The sequence below is a fragment of the Anser cygnoides genome, chromosome 7, assembly GCF_040182565.1.
Source record: "Anser cygnoides isolate HZ-2024a breed goose chromosome 7, Taihu_goose_T2T_genome, whole genome shotgun sequence".
NCBI classification, from domain to species: domain Eukaryota; kingdom Metazoa; phylum Chordata; class Aves; order Anseriformes; family Anatidae; genus Anser; species Anser cygnoides.
Window position 1 is genome coordinate 20,883,162 of NC_089879.1, and position 16,806 is coordinate 20,899,967.

Genomic DNA, 16,806 nt, shown 5'->3' on the forward strand with positions numbered 1-16,806 from the left:
TTCAGAGCTCAGACCTGTGAGTACACACTGGGTAAAATATTAGGAAGCTCCCAAGTTGCATATAAGAGAGAAATCCTGTGCCTGTGTAAACTTGCAAAGCTGAAATTCTTCTAAGCTGATTTCATTCAGAGAGTAGTGAGACTGAGAGGGGATGCGAAAACCCTGAGCCAGATGTGGAGAGGAGTGAGGTTCTGTAATTTGAGGTGGAGTACCGTTATCATTAGTGGTCCAGACTAGGGTTAGCAGGTGACCTAGAAGGTCACAGGTGATATGCTTTGACATGCCTATGAAGGAGGCAGTTCCAAAGTACTTTCCTACCTGGTATTCAGACCAGTATCATCACTTTTCTTTTTTGTGACTTTTCATGAACTCTATACAACAGAAACTATTCTGGTATCCAGCTGACAGTATCTCAAAATTCCTCCTATTCTCGGAACATTTGATGAAGACTTGTTCCCATTGTTTGTTCTTAAAGGTGATTTATTCTCTTTTCTTTCAAAGATTTAACCTCTGGGACAGTGCCTCTGAAGATATACTCAGGGGACTTGATGGTGGGAGAAACGAGCGTCACCTATCATACCGACATGGAGGAAATCAGCAGTCTGCTGGCAAATGCAGCCAACCCAGTACAGTTCATGTGCCAGGTAACAACTCTAGCAAACAGCTGCTTTGGAAACCAGCTCTTCTCAAAGAGTAGATAGGTGGACATGAGCTATCTTGTGGCAAGCGGTCTTGCTTTTCTGAAATGCAGAATGCAAAGTTGTTAGGGCTATGAGAAGGTCCCTAAAAATCCCCTTAGAGCAAAAGCACAGGTACTTTTTCCATATCTGGAGCAAATAGTTAGCTAAGGCAATTCAGGCTATCCAACTAACAAAGAAAATACTATCAGTCACCACCCATGTTTAGACCTTGATTTGAAAAGATTAGGGTGACAGAACTTGATACAGTAGAAAGTACCACATAAAATGTTTGGAAATTTGTACCAAAGGGTTTTTGGAAAAGATGTGAAAATGTAACAGATTTAAACTATCTGACTGAAGAAGGGTAAAATAGGTGCTAAGAATAAACAAATACATTTATTTCTTTAAAGCCAGTCCTCAGTTCTCGTATCATATTTTGCCCAGTTAGGGTACCTGAACCCTGTTACAGAGGTAAAGCATGCACAAGCAAGTTATCCAGATCTGTTGTCTGTGCTTCCTGCCTCCATATCCCTGATTAGCTGTGTAGCAGAAGCCTACAGAGAGCAGTGTTAATCACCAGCATGCCTGGGGCAGAGGAGACTGTCTTTCACTTCCTTTTTAATTCAAATTAAGGAGCAGCTGGTACTGGGCTGTGCTCCTTCTTGGGGTATAGGCGTGCTTCACGGTCTTTGGCTAAGCACCAGTCCAAAAGCCAGGGTGTACACCAGGGCAATTCAAAATTGACCTATTCATACTTAGAGCATGAGTGACACTTCACTGGAGCAGCTTCAAAAGTGAGATTATACCCGTCAAGGAAGTAGGAAGTAAGTCTTCCGTGCTTCTAGTTACATGAGTGACTTTCACCTTGCACTCTGTCTTGTTGTGGAGTTTGTAGTTCTTATCTGTTTAGATTAATCATACTTTGTTTCTGGACCAAGAAGTTCTTCATATTCCTTGTTTGATCTAAACATTGCCACCATCAGTGTCTATGCATACTTTTTCCTGATATATTCTAAATAAATAAAACTTACTACATCATCCTCTAAGTCTCATCTTAAATAACTGTCTAGACTTAACCAAGCAAAATCACTTTCCATCTATCTCTAGGCCTTTAAAATTGTGCCATACAGCATAGAAGCATTGGACAAATTGTTGACAGAGTCACTGAAGAAGAACATTCCTGCCAGTGGCTTACACCTATTTGGAATCAACCAGCTGGAGGAAAACGATATGATGACAAGCAAGTTGAAATATTTTTGTTTTATTTTGAAACTTCATCTGTATCAGTAGTTTTTCCTTGGAGCACCTTAACACTGCAGTGTGTGGTACCTGCACAGGCCGTCTCAAGTTTTGAATCTCAGCCAGGAAGCTAAATTTCAGATGATGTCTGTAGAAGGGGGATCGTAGTTTGGTTGTGTGACCCTTTTTAGTACGTCTGTCTCACTTTACTGTAGTGTGGCAGATACAGCTATGTAGACAGCTTCAACCACAAAGTGAAAAGATGATGCCCCCAGAAATGTTTGCCTTATTTTCTTGCTTGTTCTCCCAGTCCTGTGTGGTATTTTTCCCCAGCGCAGTCGTTTCCCCACCTACCCCATGAGTCTGTTCTAAGGTGCACAGTGGGCACTTGGCAGTTGGATTGTTGTGGTACCATGATTGGGTTCCTTACAGCAGCTGGAACTTACTGCAACGATGATTTAAGAGGTCCTTCTGAACCTGTGATCCTACATACATGTGGCTAGTACAGTGCCAGATTCCCCATTAAAGACTACAGGAATCAAATGTGGAGATGGGCTAGATACCTCAGGTGGTTCACTTGTGCAGAACTAGCTCCATTTTGAAATGGTGTATGTACTTTTCAGGGTTTTCAAACCTGCTTTGGTTGGTGTGTTTGCTAGGAAGTCTGTTTCTCATCTGCTGTCTCTGTTGCTGATAGAAAGAAGTTTAGATTCTAACAGACTTCTCTTCTCACAGATCAGAGGGATGAGGAGTTGCCAACGCTGCTTCACTTTTCTGCAAGATATGGGCTGAAAAACCTCACCGCTTTGCTGCTGACATGCCCTGGAGCACTGCAGGCATATAGTGTGGCCAACAAATATGGCCACTATCCAAACACAATCGCAGAAAAGCATGGCTTTAAGGACCTCCGACAATTCATTGATGAATATGTGGTAAGAGGGAGCAGCAGTCCTTTGTCCTTTCAGCAGGTTTGGGCAGTGGCACCAAACTCGGCATTGAAAGTGTTGTGGGACCAGGAGTGCTGAGGTACAAAGTGGTGGTAGGGAGTAGATGTCCAGCCACCATGAAAGCTTCCATGTGGGGGGGTTGATTTCATCTCTGGAGCCAGGAAAGTTCTTAAGGCTTTTCAACAGAACAAATAAGATGGAAGCAGAGCCTGCCACGCTGGGTTTCCTTATTGTTCAACCATCTAATGATGTTTCTGCAGCCACATGATGTCTGATGTATTATTCTAATCTCTGATCTTGGAAAAACTACAGCCCCTTCATCCCACTTACTTACTTTAGGGGATAGTATGGGAACTGAATATGTTTGGGAAGATACAGTCTGAGATACTCTGCTTAGTTATAGTACAGTCTGATTATTAGCTCATTCACAGCTGATCTTTATTCTACGTGAAATGCATTTTTTCTTGTGTTGGGATATCTGTCCATTCTCCACTTTTCTTGCTGTGGGAGCCCGATTCACAATTCAGTTCTCCTTTGAGCAACCCCCAGAAAACGGCACCCTGACTTCTTCCAGATTATGATGTGGACACCCCCTCTCCTCCCCACCATAGGCAGGGATGCCACCCACTAGATCAGGTTGTCCAGAACCCCAAATTATTGAGTAGATTTTATCTGCCTTTGCTTTTTGTTGAAATGGTGTATGTAGTTGTCCCTAGCAGTTGCCTGAATAGTGGGAGATAAGTATGCCAGTCTATTATGGCAGTACTTAAGCCCTATTTTGGTGGCATGGGTAGTTCTTAGACTAGGGACTTGCTTCGTGATAAGAGGATAAATTTAGGGTTATATATCAGAGCTAAATAAAGGTCATATCCTGTCCTGAGATCAGGAAGGCTGCAGAAACTGTTAACTATGATTAAAATCTTTGCATTGGGGTAAGAGAGATGCTCAGGAAGTCCTTTCAACTTTATTGCTGTACTGTGTTCCTCCCATGTTTTCTTTACCAGCACAGTGACAGAGCTATGTTAAGAGTAGATCCTGCTTAGTAGCCACCAAACTATCTGTGCAATTTAGCACCAAAGCACAGAAATAATCTGCACCAGTGTGTCCACAGCAGGGTAGTGACTAGGAGCACTGTGGGTTTAGGAGGAGTACTAATACGGATATCTGAAAATCCTAGTAACCCCCTTTACTCACCTCATTTTATGTCTGGCAAAAGTTCCTCTTCACCTCCCTAAAGCATTACGTGAGCTACTGACCCATTTTGGCTGCGAACAGAAGCATGTGTAGACAGTGTTGACACATGCCCTGTGGATGAAGGCCAATGAGGTGACGGTTGTGGATAGAAGAATGTCTTGTATTGCAACCAGTTAAGATGTCTGAGCTTGTGACTTAGTAGGAGCTTGGTGAGGAAGCTGGGATGAAGATTTTAATTTTGCTCTCTTGTGGTGTTTGGTAAAGGTCAGCACTGCCCTCCACACCATCTCTTTTCTCCCCTCATGTGGCAAATGTATGAGAGAGTTCTGCTGTCCTGTGAATCGAAAGTTGCCCATATTGCATGAGCAGCTGCCTGCTGTGAGGTTTCCTGTTAGTCTCACCAAAAAAGGTGGTCTGTGGACTCCTATTCTGTGTGTTACGTGCTGCTGCTAGTGCCAAGAAATTGAAACTGAATCTACAGTGAAGCTAAAACTTTGCTTTCTTGAAAGTGCACCACATGCGGCAAGTTTTCCCCCTTATGGTCATGTAAGCTACGCTTACATCAAAATAGCCTTTGACAAACTGTTGTAATTTTAGAATGAACTTTGCTCATGTTCCAGGAACTTGAAGACATCAGGTAGAAAATGAAATTGAGGGATAGAAAGACAATACTGGCTATTCTGAATGTTTCAGCATCTCCTTGCTTCACCTTTGTTACCTAGTGTTACAGCATAGATCATGAAGGCTGGCCCCAAAAAGCTGTAATGGAGATTAAATTCCTTTAAGAAGCCTTAGTCTTTGGGAATGGGCTACTCTTGGAAGGTTTCTTTCCATCAGTGGTGGGAGAAAGATGTTTTGCTTTGCATTGATTCTCCAGATTCTTTATTTAAATGAGCTTATTTTTTTGTTCTTCTTGGACTCCTTTCTCTCCAGGAAACAGCAGATATGCTGAAGAGTCACATTAAGGAAGAGCTGATGCAAGGCGAAGAGGATGAGTCTGTTTATGAGTCCATGGCTCACCTTTCCACTGACCTGTTAATGAAATGTTCCTTGAATCCTGGCTCCGATGAAGAGCTTTATGAATCCATGGCTGGATTTGTCCCGGGTGCCCCAGAAGACCTTTGTATGTATAATCACTGCGATTTTCTGGGCTTAGAAGCCTCAGCTGCTCTGTCTCTCTTATACAATAATAATGCCCTGGTTGAGTTTCAGAGTGAGGGCTGGTTACAGCTTTTCTGATGTCACCATAAGGAAGCCATGCTCTGGTTTTGACATTGGCTGGCTTATAAAATTGCCCTAAGGATTTCTGTGATTGCCAGGGTACATGGTTAAGAGCCATTTCCTCAGTGTTTTGAGGATTCTCTGAATCCTGAGCAACTGATGTAGCATTTGGAAGAGAAAGTTTCTTTTGTTTCCCATTTCTCCCTCCTGAGATCCAGGGATGTAGAGACACTGACTTAGTGGAAGACCACAAAGTGCAAGATGTAATTTTACTTACAACTGTGAAACACTGAAAGATTTCAAACATGAGTTGAGTTTCTACCTCAGCAGCTTAGGAACAAAAGAAAGTGAACATCTAGAAATGTGTTCCAAAACGATAGAAATTGAAAAATCATGATTCTAATCCACCTTGTTTACTGATGAAAACGTAGAGCTAATTCTGGTAAATATGCAGCTGTTTAACTTTTTCACTTTTTTTTTAACGTTCAGTGAGACTGATTGCAAATATAAAGTTAAGTACTTACGTTAAGCAATTGTAAATTTGCTGTTCTTATCTTCCTTCTTAGTCTTGCTTCATCCTGCTGGTACATTTTATGGTTCCCATGATAAGCAGAAAGTGTAGCTTATTATAGTTTAAGTACCCACATCAGGACTTCCAATGTTTCTGCAGCTTTAAGTATATTGCCTTGGGAGAAAAGCTTTTCCTGCTGAAACACTTTTGTTTATAGACTATATCTGTCCTGGGTTGTTTTTCTTCTCTTTTAGATTAAACAATGCTATAAAACACACTTTTATTGGTTGTGGAGTCCAGAAAAGTCTCAGATCTCTGCCTGAAATCATATATACTTCTCTGCTAAATTTTGTTCGGCTACTGTGGGGTTAGTTGTGTTGCTGTCAAAACCAGGATTATTGTGCCTTCAGGTGGGGAATAAGCAGTAAGGGCAGTTGTACTCCTATGGAACAAAGCCGCTGTTGTCCACAGTAAGGGGGTTGCGAGTTTCTAGGTATTCAGAAGCTCTGCCTGCAGTCAGTGCATCTCTGAATGGGGTTGATAGACTAATTCTGGAGAGGGGGAAAAACATGTTTAAAACCACTGAGACCAACCTGTTGTCTTCCACTCCTCAAACATTTAGAAATCCCAGACACTATGAAGGGGGATATTCCTCTCTTCCATGAATGCAAGTCAAACTCTGTACTTTACCACTTTTTCAACTGGACTCTGAAACGCCTCTCTGAAATATCCTCATATTGGTTCAGATTTAGATCAGAATTGCTTGCTGTTAAGAAAACTATTTGCTAATTCTGTAGACTGTTGGTGGAAGAGCTAATTGTTTTATGACACTTGCTTCTTCCCAGCTGAAGATCACCACCTGTGTGCCACCTGAATTGCTTATGTATGTGCATTCTTGCTTGTTTCTGTCAAACTACACTAAGTTTAATGGTTTAACTATACACGTTTTCCTGCTCCGACTTACTCTGGCAGATCTTCGGAAGGAACTTGGCTGCTGATGGAATACAGAAAACAGCCTGCTTGGCTCACAGGCATGGAAATGGAGAGCTAATGAATTGGCTGCCTAGGGATGGGAAAGTTGTGCATTCAAAGCCTAAGTCAGGCTGCTCTTCTTAGGCTTCCTTAGCAGTGAAAGCCCAGCAGGCCACTGCCCTTTTGGGGACCCTTCTGCAGCTGAAGCTATATCAGTAGTGTGGTAGAGGTCTTTAGGGTCAGCACCAGAAACTTTTTCTGGTGTATGCACGTGCTGCGGGCTCTGCAGGGCTAGTAGGACTGGAGAGGTAAAAACCCAGGCTTGACTCTGAAGATAGATATTTATGATTTCTGTACTAGAAAGCATGGCTGGATAAGTCTGTTTTAAAATGTTGGATAGATGTGCTATATGGCTTACTTGTAACACCTTAGCAAGGGCAATGAGTGTTCCCTGCTTTTTCTGAAGATCTCCCAATTTATTGCTCCTGTGCACACTTTGTCATCTTCCACTCAGGACTCTTTTACAGAAAATATCTGTATTTCTTATGTAGTCTGTTAGTCTTTGCCTGATGAATATTTACAGCTTGTCTGAACGGTGCTTAAAATGCCATAACAGGTGCCTGTGTCATAATAGGTAAAGGTTAAACTGGCGCCATGTTCCACAGTTGGTCTTATTCTCTCAAACTGAAGGAGTTTCAACATTACCTCTGTGCTGGTATTGTAAATAAACTCCCACTGAAATTAGTGGGAGTGCTGGCTGGCTGGCTTAGGACTGACATCACAAATAAAAACTTCAATCTTTTGTACTGTTTTCTGAGGACAAAAGCTTCCTAGGAAATAGTAAACAACTCTTACTGAGGTACTTTCTGCAGGTCAGAATAGCCCTTGTGTAAGTGCTTACAGTTGTGGTCTAGAGGACAATACCTGGGCTTTTTTTAAATGTAGACATACTGTGGCAGCATGCCCATTTATTGTGATCAGAATGTGCTTCCACCAGTTTTTTGGAGACTGATCAAAGGAAGGTTGGTACCACTGAGTCATTTAGCCTAGCAGAAACTGATTTGAAAACAAGGTAGTGCAGGACTGGAGCCATTGTAATGAGTTAAAAGTAGTAGCAAATATTTAGATGCTGGAATGTTCTGCCAGTTCTTGTATTCTTCATCCCACTTTGTTTAATGCATTTATTTTCCTATCTGCTTTTGATCCTGGGGAAACACAGAGTGAAGAAGCTGTACAAGGACTAACTTTGCTTAAAGTGGTGCTGCATGAGGGTTGCACGCAGCTGTTTTGAGTTGCTAATTGTCCCTGTTAGCTTTGAGATAAATAATGGGTTTAAAAAAAACGGAAAAGATTTTCTTCATCTATAGTAATATACTGCCTTCCCTTCTGCTGGAGAGGAGTATTCTTTACCAGATAGGTCTTAATGCCCTGAGCAGTGCAGATCATAAAGTACTCCTAACTAAATCACTGGAAACTTGCTAGTTTTGCTATTACCTTGTTTGCTTTTTTTTTAAGTGAGATTGAATTGTCTTATTTAATTTCTTATTATCAACTGTAATCATTCCTGCTTCAGAAGAGCACTTCCCTTTTATTACCTTTTCAAATACCTGTAATGTCAAACATGATTTTCTTGAGTACGAGTGGAATTTGTTCTAGGTTGGTGCGGGTTGCAAGTAAATATTTAGGTGGGTCACTCACACACTGTAACAAACAGCAGTTGAATAGCAAGAATGGGAAGTTATCTCCATCGTATTGATCTGGTAGAACTACAGCATCAGATGAAGAGCTTCGCTTTTTCTGCTTTCCCCTCACCAGCACCTGCTGAATTTTACAAAACAGTATTTTTGAGTATGCTAGAGCTCAGCATAGGGGCAAGGCTCTGGGAGCAAGGACTCTTGAAAATGCTGAAAACCTGTTTGATTTATGTGAAAATTAAACTGCCAGATTTCTGTGTGTGTTCAGAAGTGCTTGAAGTACCTGATTAGTTTGAACAAAAGGAATCCTCTAGAGTATGGAGTGTTACCGCCCCTTATAACCTTCTCTAGTATCTCTCATGTACTGCCTTACCTTCCAAGCTGACTTTCCAACTGTAAGGCTAAAGTTTGTTTTGACATTTTATCTGGGGAAACAGGTTGTATTTCCTCTATCCAAGGTCAGTCACTGGCAGTGGCAAAGGGCTGGTGGAAACAAGTCCTGACTCCTAGCAGTGTTTCCATAGCTATGAACTGTGTGGACATTCAGATCTAGAGAGTGTGATTTTCATCCTTTATCCTTGAGAGTTTCAGCTGAATAAAACCTATTGTCCCATAATTTGCAGATCTTCAAAACCTAAATAGTACATAGTAGTTGTGATGCCCTTATTCTACTCCTTCCCCCAATGTTAGCATAGCAACCACATAACCACCAAGTGATTATATGAAGGTGCTTTATTCAGCGCTGGAAGCCGGGGCAGGTGCCCAAATCTGGCTTCAAGTCCCGTTACATCCCGATCGTTATTTATACATTCAACATTACGTAAGGTATACATATTCATTACAGGTTGCAACATCAGCCTCGCATTCCATTCTAATTAGCTCTCCTCCCATTTGCACATGCGTGGTGCCCTCCGGTGGTCGTCCAGGTGGTCGTCCAGATGAAGTAAGGAGCCTTCCTCTCTGTTAAACTTTTCACCTTTCCCACTCAACGCATGGTCTCTCCGCTCCTTGGTCCTGGTTCAACTCGCTTCAGCGTTTTCAGGTTCTTATCAAAGGTCAGGTTGTACTTGTTCTCTCTCAGGGGTCCCTTTCAAGGATTCGTTTGACTGTTCGGTATACTCCCTATAACAAATATCTCAGTATACATAGATAAATTTGATAATGTAAATACATTTGATAACGCTTATCTATATTTTATGACCCATCACCTAAGAAACATTAAAACATCCATTTGGTTTTCCCCAACACTAACATTTCCCCCCTTTGAAAATACTTCACTCATACCGAGGGCAAGTATTTTCATTATTTTTAAGTTGAATCAGGTTAGTAGAGGTTAGTAAGTATAACTTGATATAGAGATTAGTAAGTGTAACTTTATATCTTTATTAGTCTACTATCTTATTGATACCTCCATGCCTACTTATTAGTGCTAGTACTATAAGGCAGGGGTGGCGTAAATGGGACAGGGTGTTCTGGGTGATCCTTGGTAAGGACTCTCATTATTTGGCGATTCCATGCACTACTCCTAACTATTTCACCGTTTACACACAAGTACATTACTCCCATTGCAAGGAATACAATTAGCAGCAGCACAATGGTTTGTAGGAGAGACTTAAGCCATCCTTCCAGGCTCTATCCCAGTCCTAGTTCTTCCCATCTCAGCATGTTTCCTTGCTACCGGATTATTCTTTAGGCAAAGCTCGCACTTTGACATTACTGACTTTGCCATTGTTAACATGTGTACCGAGACAACACCCCATTTCAAATAAGTCACCATTGCTTCTGCACCCCAGTGACACTCATTATGTTTTCTTTATAAGATTTCTCGCATTACTACAGGAGGCACTATGACTTGCCCTGTTGCAGTCACATACCATCTGTCAGAATTCTTCCGAGCCTTCATCAAATTCGCAAGTCTCTCATCTTCTGATGAATACTTCAGGTCTTTAGGTAAATTAGAACAAGAAAGACCTACCTTTGATGGAATTAGAACCATTACTTTCCATACTTCGCGCGCAACCTTCCGGGCTGTCAAATCTGCCAGTCTGTTACCTTCTGCAATCTCTGACGCCCCTCCTTGATGGGCTTTACAATGCATTATAGCTACCTGTTGGGGTTTCTGTACAGCTGTTATTAATTTCAGTATTTCTTCTTGGTATTTTATATTAGTCCCTTGTGAGGATAGCATTCCCCTTTCTTTCCATAATACCCCATGTACATGAACTACTCCAAATGCATATTTCGAATCTGTCCATATATTCACATTCTTACCCTTGCTTAGTTCCAGGGCTCGTGTCAGGGCAATTATTTCTGCTCGTTGGGCTGAAGTTCCCGGAGGTAGGGAGTTTGCCTCAATCACTACCTTTGACGTAGTTACCGTGTATCCTGCATAGCGAGTTCCGTTTTCCACAAAGCTGCTTCCATCCATGAAAAGTTCCCAATCCGGTTTCTCCAGAGGTTGGTCCTTTAAGTCTGTCCTGCTGGCATAGGTATGTTAGATGATTTCCACACAATCATGACTGAGGTCTCCTTCCTCCGCAGTTGTTCCTAGAAACACTGCTGGGTTCAATAGGTTAGTAGTTTTTAGAATTACATCATCTTGCTCAGTTAGTATGGCTTGATATTTCATCATTTGGCTGGGTGACAGCCAATGGCCCCCCTTTTGCTCCAATACCGTAGTCACCATATGTGGCACGAACACCTCAATTCGTTTTCCTAATGTGAGCTTCCTGGCTTCCTGTATCAAAAGGACTGTGGCTGCCACGGCCCTTAAACACGAGGGCTATCCAGCACTTACTGCATCCAGTTGTTTAGAAAAATACCCCACAGGTCTTTTCCAGCTCCCAAGTCGCTGGGTCAGTACTCCTAATACCAATTGTTGTCTCTCATGCACAAACAGTTGGAAGTCCTTTGATAGGTCTGGCAAACCCAAGGCAGGTGCCTTCATCAGGGCTTCCTTTAATTTCTTAAAGGCCTCTTGTTGTGGCTTTCCCCAGGTAAATGTACAGGCCTTTTGGGTTTCATAGAGGGGCTTTGCTATGAGTCCATAGTCCATTACCCACAGTCTGCACCACCCAGCCATACCTAGGAAAGCCCGTAGTTCATGCAAATTTCGTGGCTTGGGGATTTCACAAATAGCTTGTATTCGGTTAACTCCCAGTTTTCTTTGTCCTTGAGAAATTTCACATCCCAAATAAATTACTGTTGTGCACACGATTTGTGCCTTTTGTTTAGAAACCTTGTATCCATTTAGTCCCAATTGATTCAAAATATCAATAGTTACCTGAATACATTCTGATTCTCCTTCGGTAGCTATTAATATATCGTCCACATATTGTAATAGCAAGTATTGATCCCTTGGTACCTGAATTTGTCCTTGGTTGATCCAATCTTCTACTTCTTTAGCTAGTTGACTGCCGAAGAGGGTCGGGCTATTCTTGAATCCTTGAGGTAACCTTGTCCAGGTCAGTTGCATTTTTCGTCCGTTCCTTGGATTTTCCCATTCAAAAGCAAAGAGTTTTCTACTATCCTTGTCAATGGCTATGCAGAAGAAGGCATCTTTTAAATCTATTACCGTAAACCACTTATATTTCTCTTTTACAGATGTTAACAATGTATAAGGATTAGCCACCACTGGGTGAATGTCTTTTGTTATTTCATTTATTGCCCTAAGATCCTGCACTAGTCTGTATTCCCCATTAGGTTTCCTTACTGGGAAAATTGGGGTATTATATTCAGACTTGCATTCTTCCAGAATGTGGTAGCTAAGAAGTTTATCTATAATCTTTACTATTCCTAGCCTAGCTTCTAGCTTCAACGGGTACTGTTTAATCCGTACCGGTCGGGCCCCTTCCTTAAGTTCAATTTTTACTGGCTGGGCTACTTTCGATTTTCCAGGTACGTCTGTTTCCCAAATCGTAGGTATTATTGCATTTTCTACCTCGTTTGATATACGAGGAACAGCCTTCTCTTTAATCATCAATATTTGTCCCACTTTTGATTCCGCGATTCTCATAATCAATACTCCATCTTCAAACGTTATGGTAGCGTTTAGTTTAGTTAACAGATCCCGTCCCAAAAGAGGAATAGGGCATTCTGGTACATATAAAAATTCATGCGTAATTTCTTTACCTCCAAACCGTAAATCAAGGGGTTGTAAGAATGGCCATATTTCCTCTTTCCCAGTGGCACCTATAATAGTAGTTTTCCTTTCCCCTATCCTACCGTTTAATTTATTGAGTACTGAATATGTGGCCCCTGTATCAATTAAAAATTTTACTTCCTTATTTCCTATTTGAATTTTCGTTAGGGGCTCTTTAGTTTCCATTACCGAATCTCCTAGTCAGCTACTATATTCCCCCAGGACCATCACCTTTGCTGCTTCTTGGTTTCGGAACAGATTTCCCCCACCAACAATCAGCTGTCCACGGAGAGGGCACTCGTTTTTCCAGTGACCTTCCCTCTTACAATGGGCACACTGGTTAAGACCTAGCCTATTTCCCCCTGAGCTCAGATAGCCTCTCCCCATTCCTCTACCTCGACCATTAATATTTCCTCTTTCCCTGCCCCTTAATCCTGCATGTTCTCTCCCTTGAATTACTGCTAACAAATTCTGTTGTTGCCTTTTTGTTGTTTCTTTCTCTCTGTTATTATACACTTTCCAGGCTATTTCCAACAGCCTATCCAAATTTCTCAAATCTGCACCTTCCAACTTTTGCAATTTCTTCCGAATATCCTCTTGGGCTTGTCCCAGGAAAATGAGCGCTAATTGAGCTTTAGCTTGCTCAGTTTCTACATCTAAATCCGTATATTTCTTAGCAGTTTCTTTTAATCTCTCCAAAAAGGCAGAAGGTGATTCTGTTTTTTCTTGCCTGACATTATACAGTTTTGACCAATTTATGGTCCGGGGCATGGCATTCTGTACCCCGACTTGTACCCAATCTTGATATCTCTTCAGCCTCCTTATTCCATCCCCTGTGTTATAATCCCATTGGGGATCCTCAGTGGGGAAGTTTTGATCTATATTTCCAGGCACTAATCCGTTTCGTATATCCTCTCGGGCTCTCTCTTTAGCTGCCTGCAATACCATGTCTTTATCTGTCGAGTCTATTAAAGCATCCAGGATCACCTGGAGATCATCCCGATCGGGATTTGGGGTTTTAATTATCATTTTCATTACCCTGGCTACTTTATCTGGGTTTTCTCTATAGGTGCCAGCTGCTTGTTTCCATATCATTAAATCCCCAGCCGAAAAAGGCACCTTAATGTATACTGGTCCTTCTGTCCCCACTCGCTGTCTGAGGGGAGCGATTATTTTCCCTCTCTGTTCATTTATAGTTTCTCCTGCCCTCCGCTGTTGCCGAGTCCTGTGTGACCCAGGGGAGACTAAAATCGGGGATTCTCCATCACTACTGCTATCTTCATTTTCCCTTTTCTCTCCCTGTCCTGGCTCTTCCGGAGCCGACGGCGCAACTTCCAGATCAATATTTCCATTATTCATTTCCCCGTAATACTTATTATTCTCTATTGCCTGATGCTGTATACAGCACCCTTCCTTAGTACATGCACAGCAACATTCCTCGGTCGGAACTTCAAGCACCATTATTCCACAAGCATGCTGCCATTCAGGCTGTCGGCGCAAATAAAAGAATAGTTCCACATACGGGAGTTCATTGTATTTTCCTTCCCGCTTGCAAAATAGCATTAATTGTAAAATTGTATTATATTGCAATGTTCCATTCTCAGGCCAAGTTTCTTGGTCCTCTAGTTTATACTGTGGCCACCAAATATTACAATAGTCAATCAGTTTTCCTTTCCGCATCTCTTGACCAAAACCTCCCTCTTTCCAATGCGTTAGCAAACATCCCAACGGGGATGTTCGTGGGATAGGTACATCTTTTCCCAGAATTCCTTTTAATTTTTCCATTTCGAGCTTGTGATACAATCCCCAAAAGCTGCCGGAGCAGCAGCACGCTATCCCAGAAGCTGCCGGAGCAGCAGCGTGCTCACCAGATACCAATAATACCAGGTGCTGACCCTTCAGCACAAACCAATACAATTACCAATACCAAACCACCACTGCTGAACCTGCAGAGCTTTCGCTCTGTCTAACGGACGGCGCCTAGGCTTACCCCAGGAGCTCCCTGCCCAACCGAGCGTGGCTTTCGCCGCGTCTGACCGGCAGGCTTTCCCAACCCCAAACCGGTACCGAATACCCAAAGTCGAAAGCACCTTTGCTTACTGCTCCAGTGGTATGTCGTGAGCAGCGGAGGTCGGTTGCGGTCGACTGCTCCCCGAGAATCCCTCGGTGCCGGCTGGAGCGAAACCGAGACACGATCCGCCTCAGCAGTGCCCACGCTGTCCCATCTGGGTCGCCAAAATCTTAGCGTAGCAACCACATAACCACCAAGTGATTATATGAAGGTGCTTTATTCAGCGCTGGAAGGCGGGGCAGGTGCCCAAATCTGGCTTCAAGTCCCGTTACATCCCGATCGTTATTTATACATTCAACATTACGTAAGGTATACATATTCATTACAGGTTGCAACATCAGCCTCGCATTCCATTCTAATTAGCTCTCCTCCCATTTGCACATGCGTGGTGCCGTCCAGGTGGTCGTCCAGATGAAGTAAGGAGCCTTCCTCTCTGTTAAACTTTTCACCTTTCCCACTCGACGCATGCTCTCTCCGCTCCTTGGTTCTGGTTCAACTCGCTTCAGCGTTTTCAGGTTCTTATCAAAGGTCAGGTTGTACCTGTTCTCTCTCAGGGGTCCCTTTCAAGGATTCGTTTGACTGTTCGGTATACTCCCTATAACAAATATCTCAGTATACATAGATAAATTTGATAATGTAAATACATTTGATAACGCTTATCTATATTTTATGACCCATCACCTAAGAAACATTAAAACATCCATTTGGTTTTCCCCAATGCTAACACCAATATTTTTATTCTCTTGAGGCCAGGTTTTTAACACTGTCCTCATTGACTTTCATTTTTTCCTCACTTAATGCAAGAAACAGCAGCCTCATTTTCCTTGAACAAACTGTGGGAATTGTACAGCAAAATATAACTTCTTAAAAACATCTGGGGTGTGATTTATACCAACACATTGAAGCCTTTGTCTTAGTTAATAAAGGACTGGTCTCTGTAAAGAGTAAATTTTCTTCATGTGCCGGAATACTTAATTTCTATTGTTTACAAACATTTAAAGGGGGAAAGGATATGATTGCTTTCTAAAGGGTGCCCACATACGCCTATTTTAGCTCTAGTGAAGGGTCAGTAGGCTATAACATGTCTTCTGTATGTCTTGCTGCACATTGGTTGAGATCCCTTCTGAAGTCTTAAACCCAGCAAAGGGAAACTAAAAGTCTCGTTGAAAAAATATATTTTAGTTACTAAATTCTGAAGACTGACATCTAGGAACTCTCAACTTTCCTCTCTTCCCACTAGCCCTTCAGAACAGCGTTACCCAATAGCCTCAGGAAGATCTGGGGATCTTTCCTGGCTGTGATACCCAGGTTTTGTGCGTGCTTTCTTATCGCTTCTGTCCCACTGTCCTGGTTTTGCAGCAAGTGGAACAGAAGGTGTCATTGGAGAAGTTCAGAATTTCTTTTCATTTTTGGTACACAAGTGAGATGTTAGAGCTTATCTGTATGCAAGACAGCCCCATGTGCCAGAGAGTATAAAGGTGGCAATCATATCTATTAAGTGAAACTAACTGGTTCATAAATTTAACTGTGTTCAATACAGTAATAGAAAACAAAACCTGCAGTATCCTGTTGCTCTGTTGGTTTAGTAATTATGTTGAGCACAGCCAAAACTGGGAGGATACTGCTCATTCCATAGAGAATCAAAGGAACTTTGCACATCTGTCAGATTCTGTTCTGCCCCCAAATCCATCAAGTATTGGCTTTGCTCAGGGCCTATATTTGCTCCAGGTTTGTTTCTAAAAGCTATGTTAAAAATAACAATCATGTTTGGCTGCAAGGTAGAAAAATTACAGGAAAAATATAGGTTTGTAATGCTGATTCTTTACCATGTTCAAAGGCCAAATCTGGGCTTGTGTAGTGTAGCGATATTAAGTGAACTTTAAATTAGGTTGATGGTGAGCAGATTAACTTCAGCAGCATGAAACTTGGCATGAACTGAGGAGCTCTGAGAAACTGCTGATGTGGTTAATCCACACAGCATGCAGTATTGCTGTGACTGTACAGAAGGTATACCTGAGAGGTTAAAGCTAGGTTGGGCGCGTTCATGCAGCCACAACAGGGTCTTTCAACAATGGTTCTTTAGTCGGAAAACCAAACAATCAAAAAAAACCACAACCAAGCAAAAACAAGAAACCC

General features: G+C 42.1%; 1 protein-coding gene across 6 annotated transcripts in view; it reads left to right on the forward strand.

Moving 5' to 3' along the window:
* Positions 1-16,806, forward strand: part of PIK3AP1 (phosphoinositide-3-kinase adaptor protein 1) — a 57,444-nt gene that overhangs the window by 29,832 nt on the left and 10,806 nt on the right. For all 6 annotated transcript variants that reach the window (XM_013171265.3, XM_048069018.2, XM_013171254.3 and 3 more), the window contains 4 exons: positions 502-644; positions 1,788-1,920; positions 2,655-2,851; positions 4,994-5,183. In XM_013171265.3, the coding sequence (XP_013026719.2) occupies positions 502-644; positions 1,788-1,920; positions 2,655-2,851; positions 4,994-5,183 (663 nt within the window). The remainder of the gene's footprint in view (positions 1-501; positions 645-1,787; positions 1,921-2,654; positions 2,852-4,993; positions 5,184-16,806) is intronic.